The 15,571-nt window shown below is 35.7% G+C and overlaps 3 protein-coding genes across 4 annotated transcripts; 2 read left to right on the top strand and 1 right to left on the bottom strand.

The window, feature by feature from the left end:
* Positions 1–2,367: 2,367 nt before the first annotated feature.
* LOC116010723 (early nodulin-like protein 2) lies at positions 2,368–3,010 on the bottom strand. Its single transcript, XM_031250237.1, has 2 exons — positions 2,830–3,010; positions 2,368–2,744 (listed from the first exon to the last, which is right to left on the bottom strand). The coding sequence occupies exons 1-2, from the start codon at positions 3,008–3,010 to the stop codon at positions 2,368–2,370; spliced, it is 558 nt and encodes a 185-aa protein (XP_031106097.1).
* A 3,273-nt stretch (positions 3,011–6,283) lies between these two features.
* Positions 6,284–13,277, top strand: LOC116009670 (DEAD-box ATP-dependent RNA helicase 20). 2 transcript variants are annotated; one of them, XM_031248788.1, is made up of 10 exons: positions 6,285–6,473; positions 6,646–7,199; positions 7,289–7,468; positions 7,572–7,733; positions 7,859–8,013; positions 8,577–8,669; positions 8,788–8,873; positions 9,955–10,181; positions 12,584–12,817; positions 12,920–13,277. In XM_031248788.1, exons 1-10 carry the CDS (start codon positions 6,412–6,414, stop codon positions 13,015–13,017), a joined length of 1,851 nt encoding a protein of 616 aa, XP_031104648.1. In that variant the 5' UTR covers positions 6,285–6,411; the 3' UTR covers positions 13,018–13,277. The 2 variants fall into 2 exon arrangements, 1 of the variants encoding a protein (XP_031104648.1); XR_004096820.1 differs by lacking the exon at positions 12,920–13,277 and having other exon boundaries at positions 6,284–6,473; positions 9,955–12,433; positions 12,584–12,595.
* A 627-nt stretch (positions 13,278–13,904) lies between these two features.
* LOC116008528 (60S ribosomal protein L27a-3-like) lies at positions 13,905–14,590 on the top strand. The gene has a single exon (XM_031248692.1). It carries the CDS (start codon positions 13,946–13,948, stop codon positions 14,390–14,392), a length of 447 nt encoding a protein of 148 aa, XP_031104552.1. The 5' UTR covers positions 13,905–13,945; the 3' UTR covers positions 14,393–14,590.
* The last annotated feature ends 981 nt before the right edge of the window (positions 14,591–15,571 follow it).

Genomic DNA, 15,571 nt, shown 5'->3' with positions numbered 1-15,571 from the left:
GAATAATATAATTATTCTAAAGCCCAATTAAAACATTGGTTATGTTTGGTAAATGGTGGATCCACCAAGTCAAAACGTCAAAAATCATGTTTGGTAACTCATCGATTTGAAGCAACGTTTGCTCCAAACCATTGAAAATGTAAACGCGCTACTCTTAGCCGCATTTACGCTTTGACATTTTGGGAAAAGCTTGGGGGTCGTTTACTTCATTTATCTGTTTTTTCTTTTCCAGTTTTCCATTTCTTCATTTTTCCAATTTTCCATCTCCATTTTTCCAGTTTTCCATTTCTCCAATTTTATGATTTCATTTACAAATTTCATAATACTGAACACAAGTAATAATAATAATGATAATAATAATAATAATAATAATAATAATAATAATAATTTCATTTTACAAATTTAATTTTTAAATAAAAAATTCAATTACACTAATACTAATTAAATGTACAAAATGTAACAAAAGTCGTTAAAAACATATTACTCTGTACTAAATAAATTACAACTATTTAAATTATTTTAGTACATAATTTGAGTACATAATAATAATAATAATAATAATAATAATAATAATAGTAATTAAAGTAAAAAAGTAAAGATAATAATAATAATAATAATAATTAATATAATAGTAATAAGTAATAATAGTAATTAAAGTAAAAAACAAAAGAACAAATTTGTTCAGGCGCAGGGGTGGGGAAAGAACAAAAGAGATATAGGCATACACACGCATTGCACCCAGCAGGATTTGAAGCCCAGACCTCAAGGGAGAGAACACTATTCACCCGCCCCATTCCATCCCTCCATTTGGAAAAAGTTGATTTCAATCTCTCCAAATTTGTATAAGAATTGGAAGAATGGAGTGAAGAATGAAATTGGAAGAATGAATTTAGTAAACAACTTCTCCAATTTTTCTTTTTCCACTCCTTCAATTTTCCATTTTTTTGGAAAATTCTCCATTTTTCCAAGTTGCTAAACAACCCCTTGTTCTTTCCCCAAATTAAAGCGCCCTTGTACTTAAATAAAATAATTATTGAGGAGCCATTATAATGTCATTATATTGCTTCTTATTGTCAAACGATATAATGTCATTATATTGCTTCTTGTCAATCCTTCACGGCTCAAGCTCCTAGTAAATAGCACATTATATGGCAATTTTTACTTTATGTTCATGTAGCAATGAGGATCATGAAGAGTTAAAGTTAGTTCAAATTTATTACAGATGAAAAGTTGTGTGGGTTTCTCTATGAATTTTGGCCACTTGGTTTGGATGAACAATAATAGGTTGAATTCCATTGGTTAATCCATTTTTTACCCCCCCCCCCCCCCCCCCCCCCCCCCCCCCCNCCAGAACTTAAAGGGATGTCTTTCTAATTCGTAAGCTTCACCGAATGGTTGTCCCTCCTGACCAAGTTTCTACCATTTTATAATTTTCTTACTTAATGTATTTAGTTTATTTATATAAATAATTGTACTATAAGAACTGGAAAAATGGTGCATGTTCAAATTTTCACAAAATTCATAACTCTCTCTCTTTATATATGTATGTATGTGTTTGTTCTTCATTATAAAACTCAAATAATATTTTCTATTACTTCTGTTTTCATATTTTCAAAAAATCTGTTTTCAAAATTTGTTTATGAAGAGTATGAAATTGTCGTTTAAAACATTTATCTAAAATTCATTATCTTCATAGGGATTGACAAATGTTCCTTCCCTATGTATTCATGGCCTAAGTTAGGACGGTAATTTTAAATTGGTCTTAATATTAAAAGTCTTTTTGAAAGATTTTGTTCTTGAGATTTTCGCTTTTGAAAATAGTTCGGTGTACTATTTTTCTAAGGATTTGGTGGTAGAGTCGGAAGAGAAAAGGCATCCTTTAAGTAACTATGGTTAAACTTGTTTCTACTAATAATAATCCAGGAATATTGGAGCAAAGTTCTCTTAAAGACTGAAAAAAAATTATTGTATTTGTCAATATTAAAAACCGTGAATAAAAACATATTGAACTGTCAATAATAATTTACAGGATTAAAAGTGCTCGACTTTAACTCTATTTATTAGTTCTTGGCCAACTTACTTATATTGTAACTTACAAATATTTAATTGTAATAAACATTGAAGTAATAGTCTTAGTAACAAACTGAAAATAACAATGTAAAAGAGGTATTATATTAACGTTACGTCAATATCTTGTGAATGTTTTAGCAGTAAAATTAAATTAAATACTTATTCCAAAAAAATGAAAATTCGATTCAAAATTAACGCATAAAATTAATAAATTTCCAAATTCCAACATTCTACAAGTGAAACACCAAAAACCCTTTACTTCATAGTTCATATTCAACCCAAAAACCTTAAAACCCCTTAAACCAAGCCAATAAAAAGCGTTCCCACCACTAAGCCAAATCCCCATAACATTAATCCAACCGAGCCAATAACCACCGATGATGTGGCAGCAGACTTGTTAGGGGCGGGCGGCACCAGCGCCGGCGATGGCCCCGGCGACGGTGCCGGAGAATCGGAGTGAGGTGGCCGGGGAGACAGCACAACAATGACCATCTTCTGGCCCTTATCGCAGTTATCAGCTTGGCCACTTATGAAGTAGAATTCACCTGGCCTAGTTAACTTCAGCCTTGAATGCCCATCGGTTAGGTTGTGGATAGGGCTTGTCTTGTTGCAGTGATAGTAGTCTCTTTTGTGAACTACAAGAACAGAATCTTCGCCTTTCTTGTACTTGAAAACTGCCCAGACCACAATAACAAAGTTTGTAAACAATAATAATCACTCAAAAAACATTATAAACAAACACAAACAATAACTACGTACGAATTGTGTCATTGACTTGGAAGCGATTTTCTCCGGCCCAATGGTTTAAGCGATCACAAGGTTGCAAAACCCAACCATCATTGCCACCAACATTGAAAGTATAAGCTTGGGAAGAGCACATGAATCCCATAAGAAACACCAAGAAGGAACCAAATAGCACAATGTGGGACTGGGACTCCATTACTGAGCAAAGCTAAGCGAACAATCTTTGAAAGAAACCTGGAAAGTTTAGTATTTGCCAATTGTGGGAACTAGGAAGATGGGGGTATGAATAAGAATGGGAATGAGTGGAAGGAGAAGTAGTGAGTGGGGAGGCTTAAAAAGAGGCCAAGAAAAGATGGCATTTATGGTTTTACCGTTGGATTAAGGTTTGAAATTATGGGAATAAATAGAGGTAATGCAAATTGTAATTAGTGTCATAATTCTTGGAATAATGTCCCTTGAAAATAGTTAGAAGTTGAAGAGACAAACGGACGGTTATGAGTCTTCGATCTGCTCACGTCTCAAAATTGTGGTTATTGCCAAGATTTTTATTTTTATTTTTGAAAAAAAAAAGAAGATAATTCAATAATCAGAAGCATTTACTTCATAGTTCGATAGAATATATGGTAAGTCATTCTTTACAGTTTAACACATAAATAACTTTTACTAGTTATGCTACAGAAAACTTAATTCAATTGAGGTTGGCAAGATATGTATTCCAACAACGTTGTTTGCATTAATTAAGTGAAATCCAAAGAAAAAAAATGATTTTCCGTCCAAGATTTTGGGCTAAATTTGGTGTTGGTCTACCTTTGTTTTTCAAAAATGTTGAATTCCCAACCCTAAGGACTTCCCATACCCTCACCTGATAGAGCATGTAAGAGAATATAAATCACGGTAACTTAGCGGTTCAACAAACATAATCAAATATCGGTGCATAAAAGGGATCTGCTCACCAAAACTCAGTTATGTTGGTCGATATTTTAAGTAGTGTTTTTAGATCAGGATTTTGATTGAAAAGTTAATTAGAATTACTTTACTTACCAAAAAAGGTTGTAGTATATCTCAAGTTACCATGAACTTCATTGTAACGATTTCTCCATGAGCTTTTGACAACCTTTTTCTTTTTCTTGAACATACATTTCCATGTCTTATCTAGTTTGCTTAACTTGATCAGCTGTAGGTTAAGAAGGACTACAATTGTACATTAATTACTAAATGCAAGAAAGTACATAATTAGAAATTATAAATAGTTGCTAAGAAGTGATTTGGGAGTACGTTTTGAATTTGGTAGGATTACAGTTAAAGATCGACTTACCTCAATGACATAACTAATTGATGGTGAGAGAGGGTTTTGAATCACCATGTCATATTGTCTCCCTCTCTTATACTTGTGTTGTTGCTTATTTGTGTTGAGGAATCTTCATTTGTGTCAAGAGAAAAGAAAATGAAGTGATAGATAAAATAATCTTCAATAAAATACAAATCATCTATATTTAGATAAAAATTAAATAAATGTGTGTGTGTGTGTTCTTTTTTTCTTTTTTTCTTTTTTTTTTTTGGGTGAAATTAATAGGTTTTAATATCAATGTTGATAGGGTGAGGTTAAATGTGTAAAGGGAGAAGAATAAAGGAATGAAATATGATGCTATGTGTTTAAGTGAATTTAGCTAAATCTCTAATATTGTCCTTATTAATTAAGGTATTATTGATTTTGGTGATATATTCTTTTTGTTTAGTATTTTGTTATAAAAGATTTTGGTTCTTTAATGTTGCATGGGGTATTCTCACTTTTGTTTTCCCTATAATCAGTCTTGTTTATTTAGGTAGGCGGCTAAACTTGAGAGAGAAAGTGATCATCACAATTTGTTAATAAGTTTTGATAATTTATTTGATAGCTACTTAACTCATCTTTTATAGTTGTATTTTAAAATATCTATACTATCTTTTTTTTTTTTTTGGGTGTCCTGATATTTTTTTTTTTTTTTTTTTTTGGAAATATAAAGCTCAAACTTCATTAATAAAAACCAACTCAGCAATACAATCAGGAGGGATCAAATCCCACGAACCCAAGCCAAATGAAGAACCAGTTGTCCGTGCAAGCACGTGAGCCACACGATTCGTTAACTTCTTGACATGGTGAACCGAAACGTTCCCAATATCCCTAGCCAAAGAACGGCAATGTGTAACTAACTAACTATAACACCAACATAAGAAAGGTCTACAGTACGGGAATTAAATGCAAAACAAAAATTTAAACAATCAGTTTCAATAATAATATTAGCCTGCCCAATATCTTTAAGCCAATATAGGGCTTCCTTGACTGCTAGAGCTTCAGCCCTGAATGGATCACGAACAGTTGGCAACCGATCATATTTAGCCGCCACAAAGCGCCTAACATGATCCCGAAGCACCACACCAAAACCTGCATCGTCGTCAAAAATTGCTGCATCAACATTACATGCATTTTAGGAAACCAATTTGTGGGGGAGACCAAACAGTGGGCACAATAACAGATGTAGACAAATTAATCCTATTAAAATTTTCCTTCCAGCTAGTGGTGTCCTGATACTTAATTTTACTTATCGATATATTTATTTATAACTCAAATAACATACATAAATCGCAATAAACTAACCTGCCAAAGACATTGTGGTCAAACTTCATTAATAAAATCCAACTCAACAATACAACATGCTTGTCGGCTGCTCGTCTAGCTTCTTGTCATGCCATCCCTTCGTCCGCACCAGTGAGCTCGGGATGAGTAAGGCAGGAAGTTGAAATGGATCTCGTGTGGGTTGTCCCTACAGCACAACCATGATAGTGTTTTATTTTTACAAAAATACCTGCAAAAAATTCTATATATGGGGACCTTATTTCACAATATCAAGAAGTTAGCTCAAAATCCAATTTCTCACCCATAAGAAAACTCAAAAGTATTAAAATTAAAATGCAATGAAAAAAGTGCAATAAAAGAAATATAACATGGGGTGCTTGAGTGTTTCCCATGAAGTGCTAGGACCTCACCCTCGCCGACGACGAGAACCATATCAACAAGCAAAAAATTTCCGCATTCCCTTTGTGTGCGGCTGCCGGAACCTGGGCAAAGCACTCCGCCGCGTCCGGGAGGGAGCTGTGATGATTCGCACCAAGGGCGAGGCGAGCACCGACAACATCATCGAAAGTGAAATTACAAATCTGTCCTCATTTTTAATGCCTTAAAAACGATAGTTTGATTGTAGGACCATTTCGTATAAAAAAAGCATAGTTGGCGACTAAATTGAGGAAGTTTGATAGTCAATGACCGAATTGATAAAATCCTTATAATCGATAAACCAAATCAATAATAAACTCCTTATTCGTTTACCACAATCATCATTCTTTTTCCCTTAATTCCTTCGTACTTTATTCTTTTCCCTCTAATTATTTCCTCCAACCAACCCAATTGTAAATAGAAAGAAACGAATACGTAATCTAAAAATCCTGACAATCTACATTTGACGAGTTTAATAGAGCAAGCCGAGGAGGGAAAATTGTTCTCGTGTCTACAACCTGGAAACCCTAACTCGAATCCATCAACCCTGCTAGGTTGCCACTACAATGTACAACCCTAATTACGATCCCAGATACGCCGACTCCAATTCCTATCGTCAACGCAGAAGGTACGTCCCGTCAGCTCCCATTTGTGGTAGGCACATCATAATTCATATTACGTATATAGAATTTGTTTATGCGCTTGAATAGAGCTATAAGTGTACAGATCTCTTTAATCTGCTATGAATCTTAAAACTTTGGTAGTGGATGTTTATGAATTTTGTGTTTCTTGATGTTTAGTGATCTGATAGGGCCACCGCATATAGCCGGTGGAGCTGCCGTAAGTAATAGTCGTGGTGCCCCAACTCCTTATGGAGGTCCGGTGGGGGCTCCGCCACGTTTTGCAGCTGGTGGTAGAGATGTAGCAGGGTCTATACCTACTGGTCGTGGTTATTCAGGGTTCCCTTCTTTCCAGACTGGTGGGAATGAGGATCGAGGTGGTGCTGGGCGGGGATTTGATTCAAGCCGAGGGGGTAGGGCTAGTGGGAGGGGGTTTGGTAGAGGACGTGGTGGACGTGGAGGTGGGAGATCTGGATATGATGGAGGGCGCGGTGGTGGCGCAGGTAGGCATGGGGCACATGGCAGGGCGCGAGATGATTTGGATAACATTTCCCTTCCAAAACAAGATTTTGGAAACTTGGTTCGCTTTGAGAAGAACTTCTACTCTGAGAGTCCATCAGTGATGGCAATGACTGAGCAGGAGGTTGCACTATATCGTGCAAGGCGTGAGGTTACAGTTGAGGGCAAGGATATCCCAAAGCCAATTCGAATGTTCCATGAGGCAAACTTTCCTGGTAATACATTTGGCCTGACTGTTTATTTCTCAATTTTAATTGTATTAGCATTCTATGAAGTATTTTGTTTAATTGCTTTTGTTTTATAGCGTATTGCCTTGAGGTTATCACAAGATTGGGCTTTGTTGAACCCACAGCCATCCAGTCACAAGGATGGCCAATGGCCTTAAAGGGCAGAGATCTGATTGGCATTGCAGAAACAGGTTCTGGAAAAACTTTGGCATATCTACTGCCTGCTTTTGTTCACATCAGTGCACAACCACGATTGGGTTAGTACTTTTTCCATCTTCTGTTACTTCTTTTAGGCTGAGCATTACCTTTCCTTGGGTTATCATTCATGTTTTTTAAGAAAAAAAAATAAAAAAAATCTAGTGCAAGGTGATGGTCCCATTGTGCTAGTATTAGCTCCTACAAGAGAATTAGCTGTTCAGATCCAAGAAGAAGCTGTTAAATTTGGATCACATGCAAATATAAGAAGCACATGCATTTATGGAGGTGCTCCAAAAGGACCTCAAATACGCGATCTTAAAAGAGGTATTCGTTCACCTATAAGTCATTTATTTAATTATTACTCCGTAAGTCCATATATGTTTTCCTCAGTCCTAAAAGTTTGATGGAATAAGATGGGTGAAAATGTTTGAAACTTTATTGTATGGCAGGAGTTGAAATTGTCATTGCTACTCCTGGTCGGCTGATAGATATGCTAGAATCTCAACATACGAACTTGAAAAGGGTGACTTATCTTGTTTTGGATGAGGCTGATCGGATGTTGGATATGGGGTTTGAGCCTCAAATCAGAAAAATTATTTCCCAGGCATGGATAATACTTTATACTTCAATTAATTTGTATTCTTTTTATTTTTCAAGTACTATGTTTAATAATTTTATCATTTATGTACTATTGTACTATTTGAGCCATTCCTGGTACATAAACTGAAAGCTAATATTGAATTAATATTTAATAATTTAATATTGTTCAAAGGCTTAATGTAGGTTGACCACCTAAATCGAGAAAATCCATTCTGTTAACCTTGGGGTTAACTTAGTTCCCAAACTTTGTGGCCACTAATTCCCATCTTTGTTTTTTCACAATTCCCACCAAAATGCTCAGTCTACTTAGCAAAATGATTTGTAGTGTTACAATGTTGAGGGACTAAGTTAATCCCAATGTTAATGGTACGTGTTTTCCCCTGTAAAATGGAAAGTTTGGGGGAGTTAAAACCAACTTTTCAAAGTTTAGGGGTTCTATCTATATGTAAGAATCATCACAATGTAGTTTTTCTTTTGCTTTCTCTATATGCATTTTGGTTTATGCAGCAATTATTTTGTTTATAGCTCGACTTGCTTGAAATTGAGAGTTTTATCTGATCAATGCAGATTCGACCAGATAGACAAACATTGTATTGGAGTGCAACATGGCCAAAGGAGGTAGAACGATTGGCAAGGCAGTTTCTACACAATCCTTACAAGGTTTTTGACCCCTTGTTTCATGTTTGCATATATTGTAGTGTGCAAGTGCATCTGTATCTTGTCTAAATCTGAGAGATGAAGGTGTATTTTACTTTTGGTTAATGCCTTAAACTTTCAGGTAACCATTGGGTCTCCAAATTTGAAAGCAAATCAATCTATAAGGCAAATTGTTGAAGTTGTTACAGATTCGGAGAAGTACACCAGGTATTATCTTTAATCTAATAACCTCAAGGTTGTGCCCCTTATTTTTTGAGAAAGGGAAGAGGGCCAAATAGACCCTTGTACTTGTTACAATAATGCAATTGGGCTCCTAAGCTAATAATATATAGAAATAGAATTGACTCCTTGAATCTCAAAAGTCATGCAATTGCTCCAATTAGCTGGTTGCCTCCTGTAATGATTCAACAATGAATTGTTTGGCATATTATGTGGATTAAGTAGCTAATGTGTTGATGATGATGATGGTTCCTCCATATTCTACTTGCAGAGTCTTCTATGTCCTTTGCAATAAAATTAAGAATAAAAAGCAAAAAAAAAAAGAAATCGTTCTTTCTTGAAAGCAAATCGCTTAAGAAACTGAGGAGCAATCAAGCCATTCTTCTTCAGCATTGAAGCTCCCAGAGAATTCCATTTCTTTTGTGTTAACTATGAGGGAGAATTTTATTAATTTATATTAAATCACTAAAAACCCATACCTCAAATGCTTGGATGGAATAACTAGAATTGTGAAGAGAAGATGCCAATTCCAAGCTGATATCATCCATGCCAACAAATCCAACCATGTTTTTAGAAGCCATCATTGCACATGGCAAAGCTTTGGATGGGTAGTGAGAAGTGAAGAGTGGTACCGTTGAAGCTTTGACCATGGTGAAAGAAAGGTGAAACAGATGGCAGTGGATGTGATAAGCTTTGACCACTGGCACTTGATGGGCAGTGGGAATTTAGGGTAGGCAATTTAATTTACATTCTAAGTTTACTCAGCACAAAGGAGAATATCCATGTCAGCTAAATTAAAAAGGGAAAATCCAGCTTTTCAAGTTCAAATACCATGTCAACAGGATAATTTGAGGCAACTGGCTAATTGTATGAATTTTGAATGCTCAAGGAGCCAATTGTACGTTTTTGAGTTTAGGTGCCCAATTGCATTATTGTGACAAGTACAAGAGCACATTTAACCATTATGGCATTATCCCTTTGGGAAATGATAAGACTGTTCTGTCAATCTGCTATATAACCCTTAATGTCTCTTTTCATTCAAAAGTTGATTTCCTGTTGCACTTGCAAGGTTGGCTGGACTATTGAAAGAAGTGATGGATGGAAGCAGAATTCTGATATTTGTGGAGACAAAGAAAGGATGTGATCAGATCACAAGGCAACTAAGAATGGATGGATGGCCAGCTTTATCCATTCATGGCGATAAAAACCAGGACGAAAGGGTCTGGGTACTGGCTGAATTCAAAAGTGGTAGAAGTCCCATAATGATTGCCACTGATGTTGCTGCACGCGGTCTTGGTAGGGTTGTGAATGCTTAGACTTAGGAATTTATACTCTCTGATCCTAGGTCTTTAACACTAATACTTAGAAGAGTCTCCGGCTGCTGTCCACTTTCCTGAGGATATAATCTGTGGTTTGGGTAAAAATAGTTGGGACTATGCCTAGTATGTGCTAACCACTACTAATTTGTTTGCATGAGTAGAATCTAGATTGCATTGACACAGGTGCATGTCTCTCATTAGACACTAACACATAGAAACATGCTTTTGAAAGAGTTGAAAAATGCTGAAAATTGTAGTTCTATTCTAAGAACAGTCATAAAAATATCAGGCTATGGTTATAGTCTATTGCATGCTGGATACATCTGATGCGTGCAAGTGACTAACATGGATACACAAGCTTCTTACTAATATCTCTTCTTCACAAATGTAATAGTTTTTAAGGGTCTACTGTTTAGAACTCAATTATCTGAGACTTAATTAATTTGCTTGAGAGTAGGGCAGGAAGAACTCCATTCGAGATGCTTTTATTTTGATAGGTTGCATGCTAGGTATTTGTTTGATGCTAGATGCTACACACTTTAATTAATGACACACTTGACTCACTTTTCAACATCATTGACTGTTGCTTCATGTTACTGCATATTACCAAGGGCCTAATTTCTATTATTGTGACTTTGAGGAGGATTCACAAAGTCTTGGGAATTTATTTATCTTCTAAAAAAAATATTAGAACTAGGAAATGGTCAACTGCAAGCTGGATGCATTCTTTGCATTAAAGTGATCAAGGATTTAGAACAGCCATCACAACACTCACATATTATTCCCAAGTCATCATTTAACAGGAATTTGGGGATTCAAAAGTTCCTTGAAACATTTTAACCGATAGCACAGAGTGCTTGTGCATGCAAGGATAGACATGATGCATTGCTCCATTAGAAATGTTTGGTTTCTTAAGATTTCTTTGCCTGTAGATGGTGTGAAATTTATTAACTCCTGGGATTAACTGAAAATGGGTACTTGACTAACAGGAATTTGGATAAAAATTTATTCTTGATCAGTTAACGGACTTGGTTTCAGTTGAATGGGTGGTGATATTTAGTTCTCCATTCCATCCTTTTAGCTGGAGTTCAGATGGAATGAATTCTTAGAAGTTTTAGTCAACCATTGGGTATTTTTGTATGGGAGATTGACTTCTCATGATTAAGAGTTTTCTATGTATTATTATCATTATACAAACACTACATGCATATCATTACATAGTTAAAAGTGGTATATGGGCAATTGGTTTCTCATGGTCAAAATGGAAGCTAATAAGATAACATGAGCATAAAGTAACAAATGTAGTGATTATGTCTGACTTCACAGTGCTATTTTTAATTGAATATTTTTAAACATGAGTCCTTTTCAATCTCTCTCGCTCTCTCTCTCTCTCTCTGTTTTTTTTTTAATTAATTAATTTATTTTTAAATGTTTCCCTGACAGCTAGCTTCAATATGCATTAATTAAATTCTTGACAATCAAGCTCTTCAAATTTTCTAAAAACTGTATGTTCAAGAGGACTGAGGACCCTTGAATTCCACATATATTCCTTTGGAAGAAACTGTGGTGCAGGAGCCTTGCACATTGACTATCAACTCTATAATTGAGATGACCTCATTGGTTACTAGTGCTTGGTTGTAAGGCTACTGAAATTAGCTAGTCCAGTGGAAAGAGTGTTACTTATCTATTGAGAATGTATTGTGCTTTCATGCATTAGAGGATTCAATCCAAATTTTGGATTGTCAAAAGATTAGAAATAAAAATAAACAGACATTGGCCTAAAATGTGGTGGTGAATATGTTGATCTCATTTTAGTAAAATGTTAGGTCTCATGTTTTGTCAATCTTTTAATTTTAATTTTTTTTAAAAATTGTAATAGAGTATCAGATTTCTGATTTAGGAGGGTATGTGTGTATGGTTATTGAAGAAGGCGATATGATAGGTTATATTAACTGTTCTTTCTGTGTTGTACCAAGAGGTTTACTGGTGGACTATGTTTATACAAATTGGGGTTTTTTTGGCATCCTTGACTTTTGGACCAGAAATGGTATGGTTCCAGTTATTGGTTCTAAGATTCTAAAGAATATGCTTGAGGTTAATGCTGCCCATCCACAGTTAACAAGCTGATTGTCGTGACAGCCCGGTTGACTCACAAGATTATTTAATGATTCGTTATTTCATTTTTGGAGTTGTGGTGGTGGAGCTGCTCCTTATCCCTGCAAAGTTAAGGTGGGCACAATATATTAGGACTGTATTATCTTACACACAATCACTAAGATCTTATTAGTGCAGGGATAAGGTAGCAAGTTGCGGGTGTATGTCTGATCATTTTATTTTTTTCAGTGTGTCCTTGATCTTATGATTGTTTTTCTTTTGTAGATGTGAAGGACATAAAATGTGTAATCAATTATGATTTTCCTACATGTCTTGAGGATTATGTTCATAGGATAGGAAGAACTGGTCGGGCCGGGGCCAAGGGAACTGCATTTACATTTTTTACCCATGGAAATGCAAAGTTTGCCAGAGAACTTGTTAAGATCCTTCAGCAAGCAGGTCAAATTGTTCCCCCTCAGTTGGCAGCAATGGCACGCCCTGGTGGTTTCAGCTCTGGAGGTATGTGTTATATATAGTTGGTGCTGATAGCCAATGTTTGGCAGTTATAATTACCAACGAGAAATGGTGCTGATAGATTGAATTTGATTTTCTGAGCTTCAGGAAACAACTTCCGCTCTAGAGGGCGGGGAGGCTTTGGAAACCGTGGGTTGATTTCGGGATCTAATACAATTCCACTTGGAGCGAAAAGACATTGGTAGTATTATACTGATCCATAGATGTGTTGTTGACACTAGAAATAGCACATTCATGATAGTTCAGAGATCACCTAGTCTTGTGCAGTACTAGATAGAGCTTACCCAGAAACTGAATTGCTGCTGCTGAAAGCTGATATATTATGCACTCTTGTTTTCTAAACTGTATTTCTATTAGAATGCCATCAAATTGATGTTTATGAACATTGAAAAAGGTAGAGTTTGGTACTTTGGTTTGCTGAAAGGATTTAGCCAACTTGAATGTTCTTGTTTTCTGCAATTTTTTTCCCTGTCAGAATCACTAGAACCAACACCCGTAGTATTTGTTATATTTACGATGCGGATATTACTCTCATATTCATCTGAAGGGGTAAACAATTGAGTGTCTTAAATCTCTTTACTCTCATAATCATCTGCGAATTTGAGGAGGAAAGTTGCGAATTGAAATTGGGCCCGGCATGATGAATTTTAAAATTAAAACAAATAGTCATAAATAAAAATTAGTAGTAATAAAATTAATAATTGTGAATGAAAACTGATAAGAATTAAACATGCGGGTTAAAAATGACATTTGTTAATACTCGGGGACTAAAATTAGTGTTAATAAAAATCTGGAGTAAAAATAATAAAAGTACACTAATCAAAAATTAATAAGAATTAAACATACGGATAAAAAATGCCATTTGTTAATATTCATGGGATTAAAATTAATATTAGTAAAAATATTGAATAAAAATAAGAGTACATGTCAAATTACACTAACCCAAATTACCATAGCAGTGGTGGTGTTTAAAAATTAGAATACCTTACCAAGGGTGCAATAGTAATTATACATGGCATCCGTGAAACCCTAGCATCCCCTCTTGGCAACCTGTATAAATTTCTCAACACACAGAGCTGCGTAACAACTGCTTTGGAGAGCGGGGATACGAAAATGACGACCCGATTCAAGAAGAACCGGAAGAAGCGCGGCCACGTGAGCGCCGGTCACGGCCGTATCGGCAAGCACCGGAAGCATCCCGGAGGGCGCGGTAACGCCGGAGGTATGCACCACCACCGCATACTCTTCGACAAGTACCATCCCGGATACTTCGGGAAAGTCGGTATGCGCTACTTCCACAAGCTTCGGAACAAGTTCTTCTGCCCAACCGTCAACATTGATAAGCTGTGGTCTCTGCTCCCGACGGAGATCAAGGAGAAGGCCGCCAATAGCAAGGACTCCGCCCCTGTGATTGACGTCACCCAGTTCGGATACTTCAAGGTTTTGGGTAAAGGTGTCTTGCCGCCGTCTCAGCCTGTGGTCGTGAAGGCCAAGCTTATCTCCAAAATTGCAGAGAAGAAGATAAAGGAAGCCGGTGGCGCTGTCGTTCTCACGGCTTAGGTTTATTTCCTATTGTTTGTTTTAATCGAGTAGTTAAAAGGATTTTGAGTAACTTAAAGTTTATTTTGAATTTCTTATTGAGACTATTATGCTTCAGTATATTTTCAGTTCTTTTTGATACCAGACTTTCCTGTAACAATGTGGGTGATTTCTCATTTGTTTATGGAGTTCTTATATCATGAAAAACAAATTGTCTTATATCTTCTTTAGTTCTTTTCTTGATAAAATTGATTCTCTGTTCTATCTATGTATGGTTATGTAGTGAACCTCTCTGGACAGATGACTCCTGGTTTTCTTTGTTTATTAGATCGCTGCACTATTTTTTGTGGATTTTCTTTGTTTCTGTTAGATTATAGACACCCATAGATGTTGTTGCTGCCTACTTTTAAACATTGAGAGTATATGCATTGCTTGGGTGAATGGATTGATTAGGGAAATTTTCACATTTCAGTATTTCACCATTGTAGTACTTTTACTTTTTGCTTGTTGTAGGTTCAAAGTAGATTTTTGTATGGGTTTATTTCTTGCTGATGAGTAAATTTAATGATCGTTGACTGGTTACATGTTATATTTACAGTATGAAGCTAGGATGGCATAAATACAAATTGTGAATTGTGGAATTACCGCACGCATAGGCCATCTTGGAATTCTTGTATAAGCTATTCTTGAGTATCTATTTGAATAATAGTCCTTGTGTCATATGAATTGAGTGGCAGGTTAGGTTTTAAGTCTTGAATTTGTGGTGTTCCAAGTATCTAAATCCTTGAATTTGTGATGTTCAAGTGTCTAAATATTGAATTTTTGGTGTTTCAAGTATCTAAATCTTGAGTTTGTGGTGTTTCAAGTATCTAAATATTGAATTTGTGGTGTTCAAGTGTCTAAATCTTGAATTTGTGGTGTTCAAGTATCTAAATCTTGAATTTTTGGTGTTCAAGTATCTTGCGGCTTTCTTGCATAATTAGAACTGCAAGTTCTTTTGATCTATGCTTTCTCCTAGCATCTTGTGTCTTTATTTAGCATTTTTTCCAGCCTACTGAGAAAGCACATGAAAATTGCACTAATGACATGTTTAGCATGTATAGTGATAGTGATTTTATTTGTTTGAGAAGGCATGCATAGGCCATTAACTTTGTTTCCCAGTAAGCTAATTGATAGTTTATTGAGAGGAATAATTGAATG

The sequence above is a fragment of the Ipomoea triloba genome, chromosome 2 (assembly GCF_003576645.1).
Source record: "Ipomoea triloba cultivar NCNSP0323 chromosome 2, ASM357664v1".
Taxonomy (NCBI): domain Eukaryota; kingdom Viridiplantae; phylum Streptophyta; class Magnoliopsida; order Solanales; family Convolvulaceae; genus Ipomoea; species Ipomoea triloba.
This window is presented reverse-complemented; position numbering and strand designations above follow the sequence as displayed.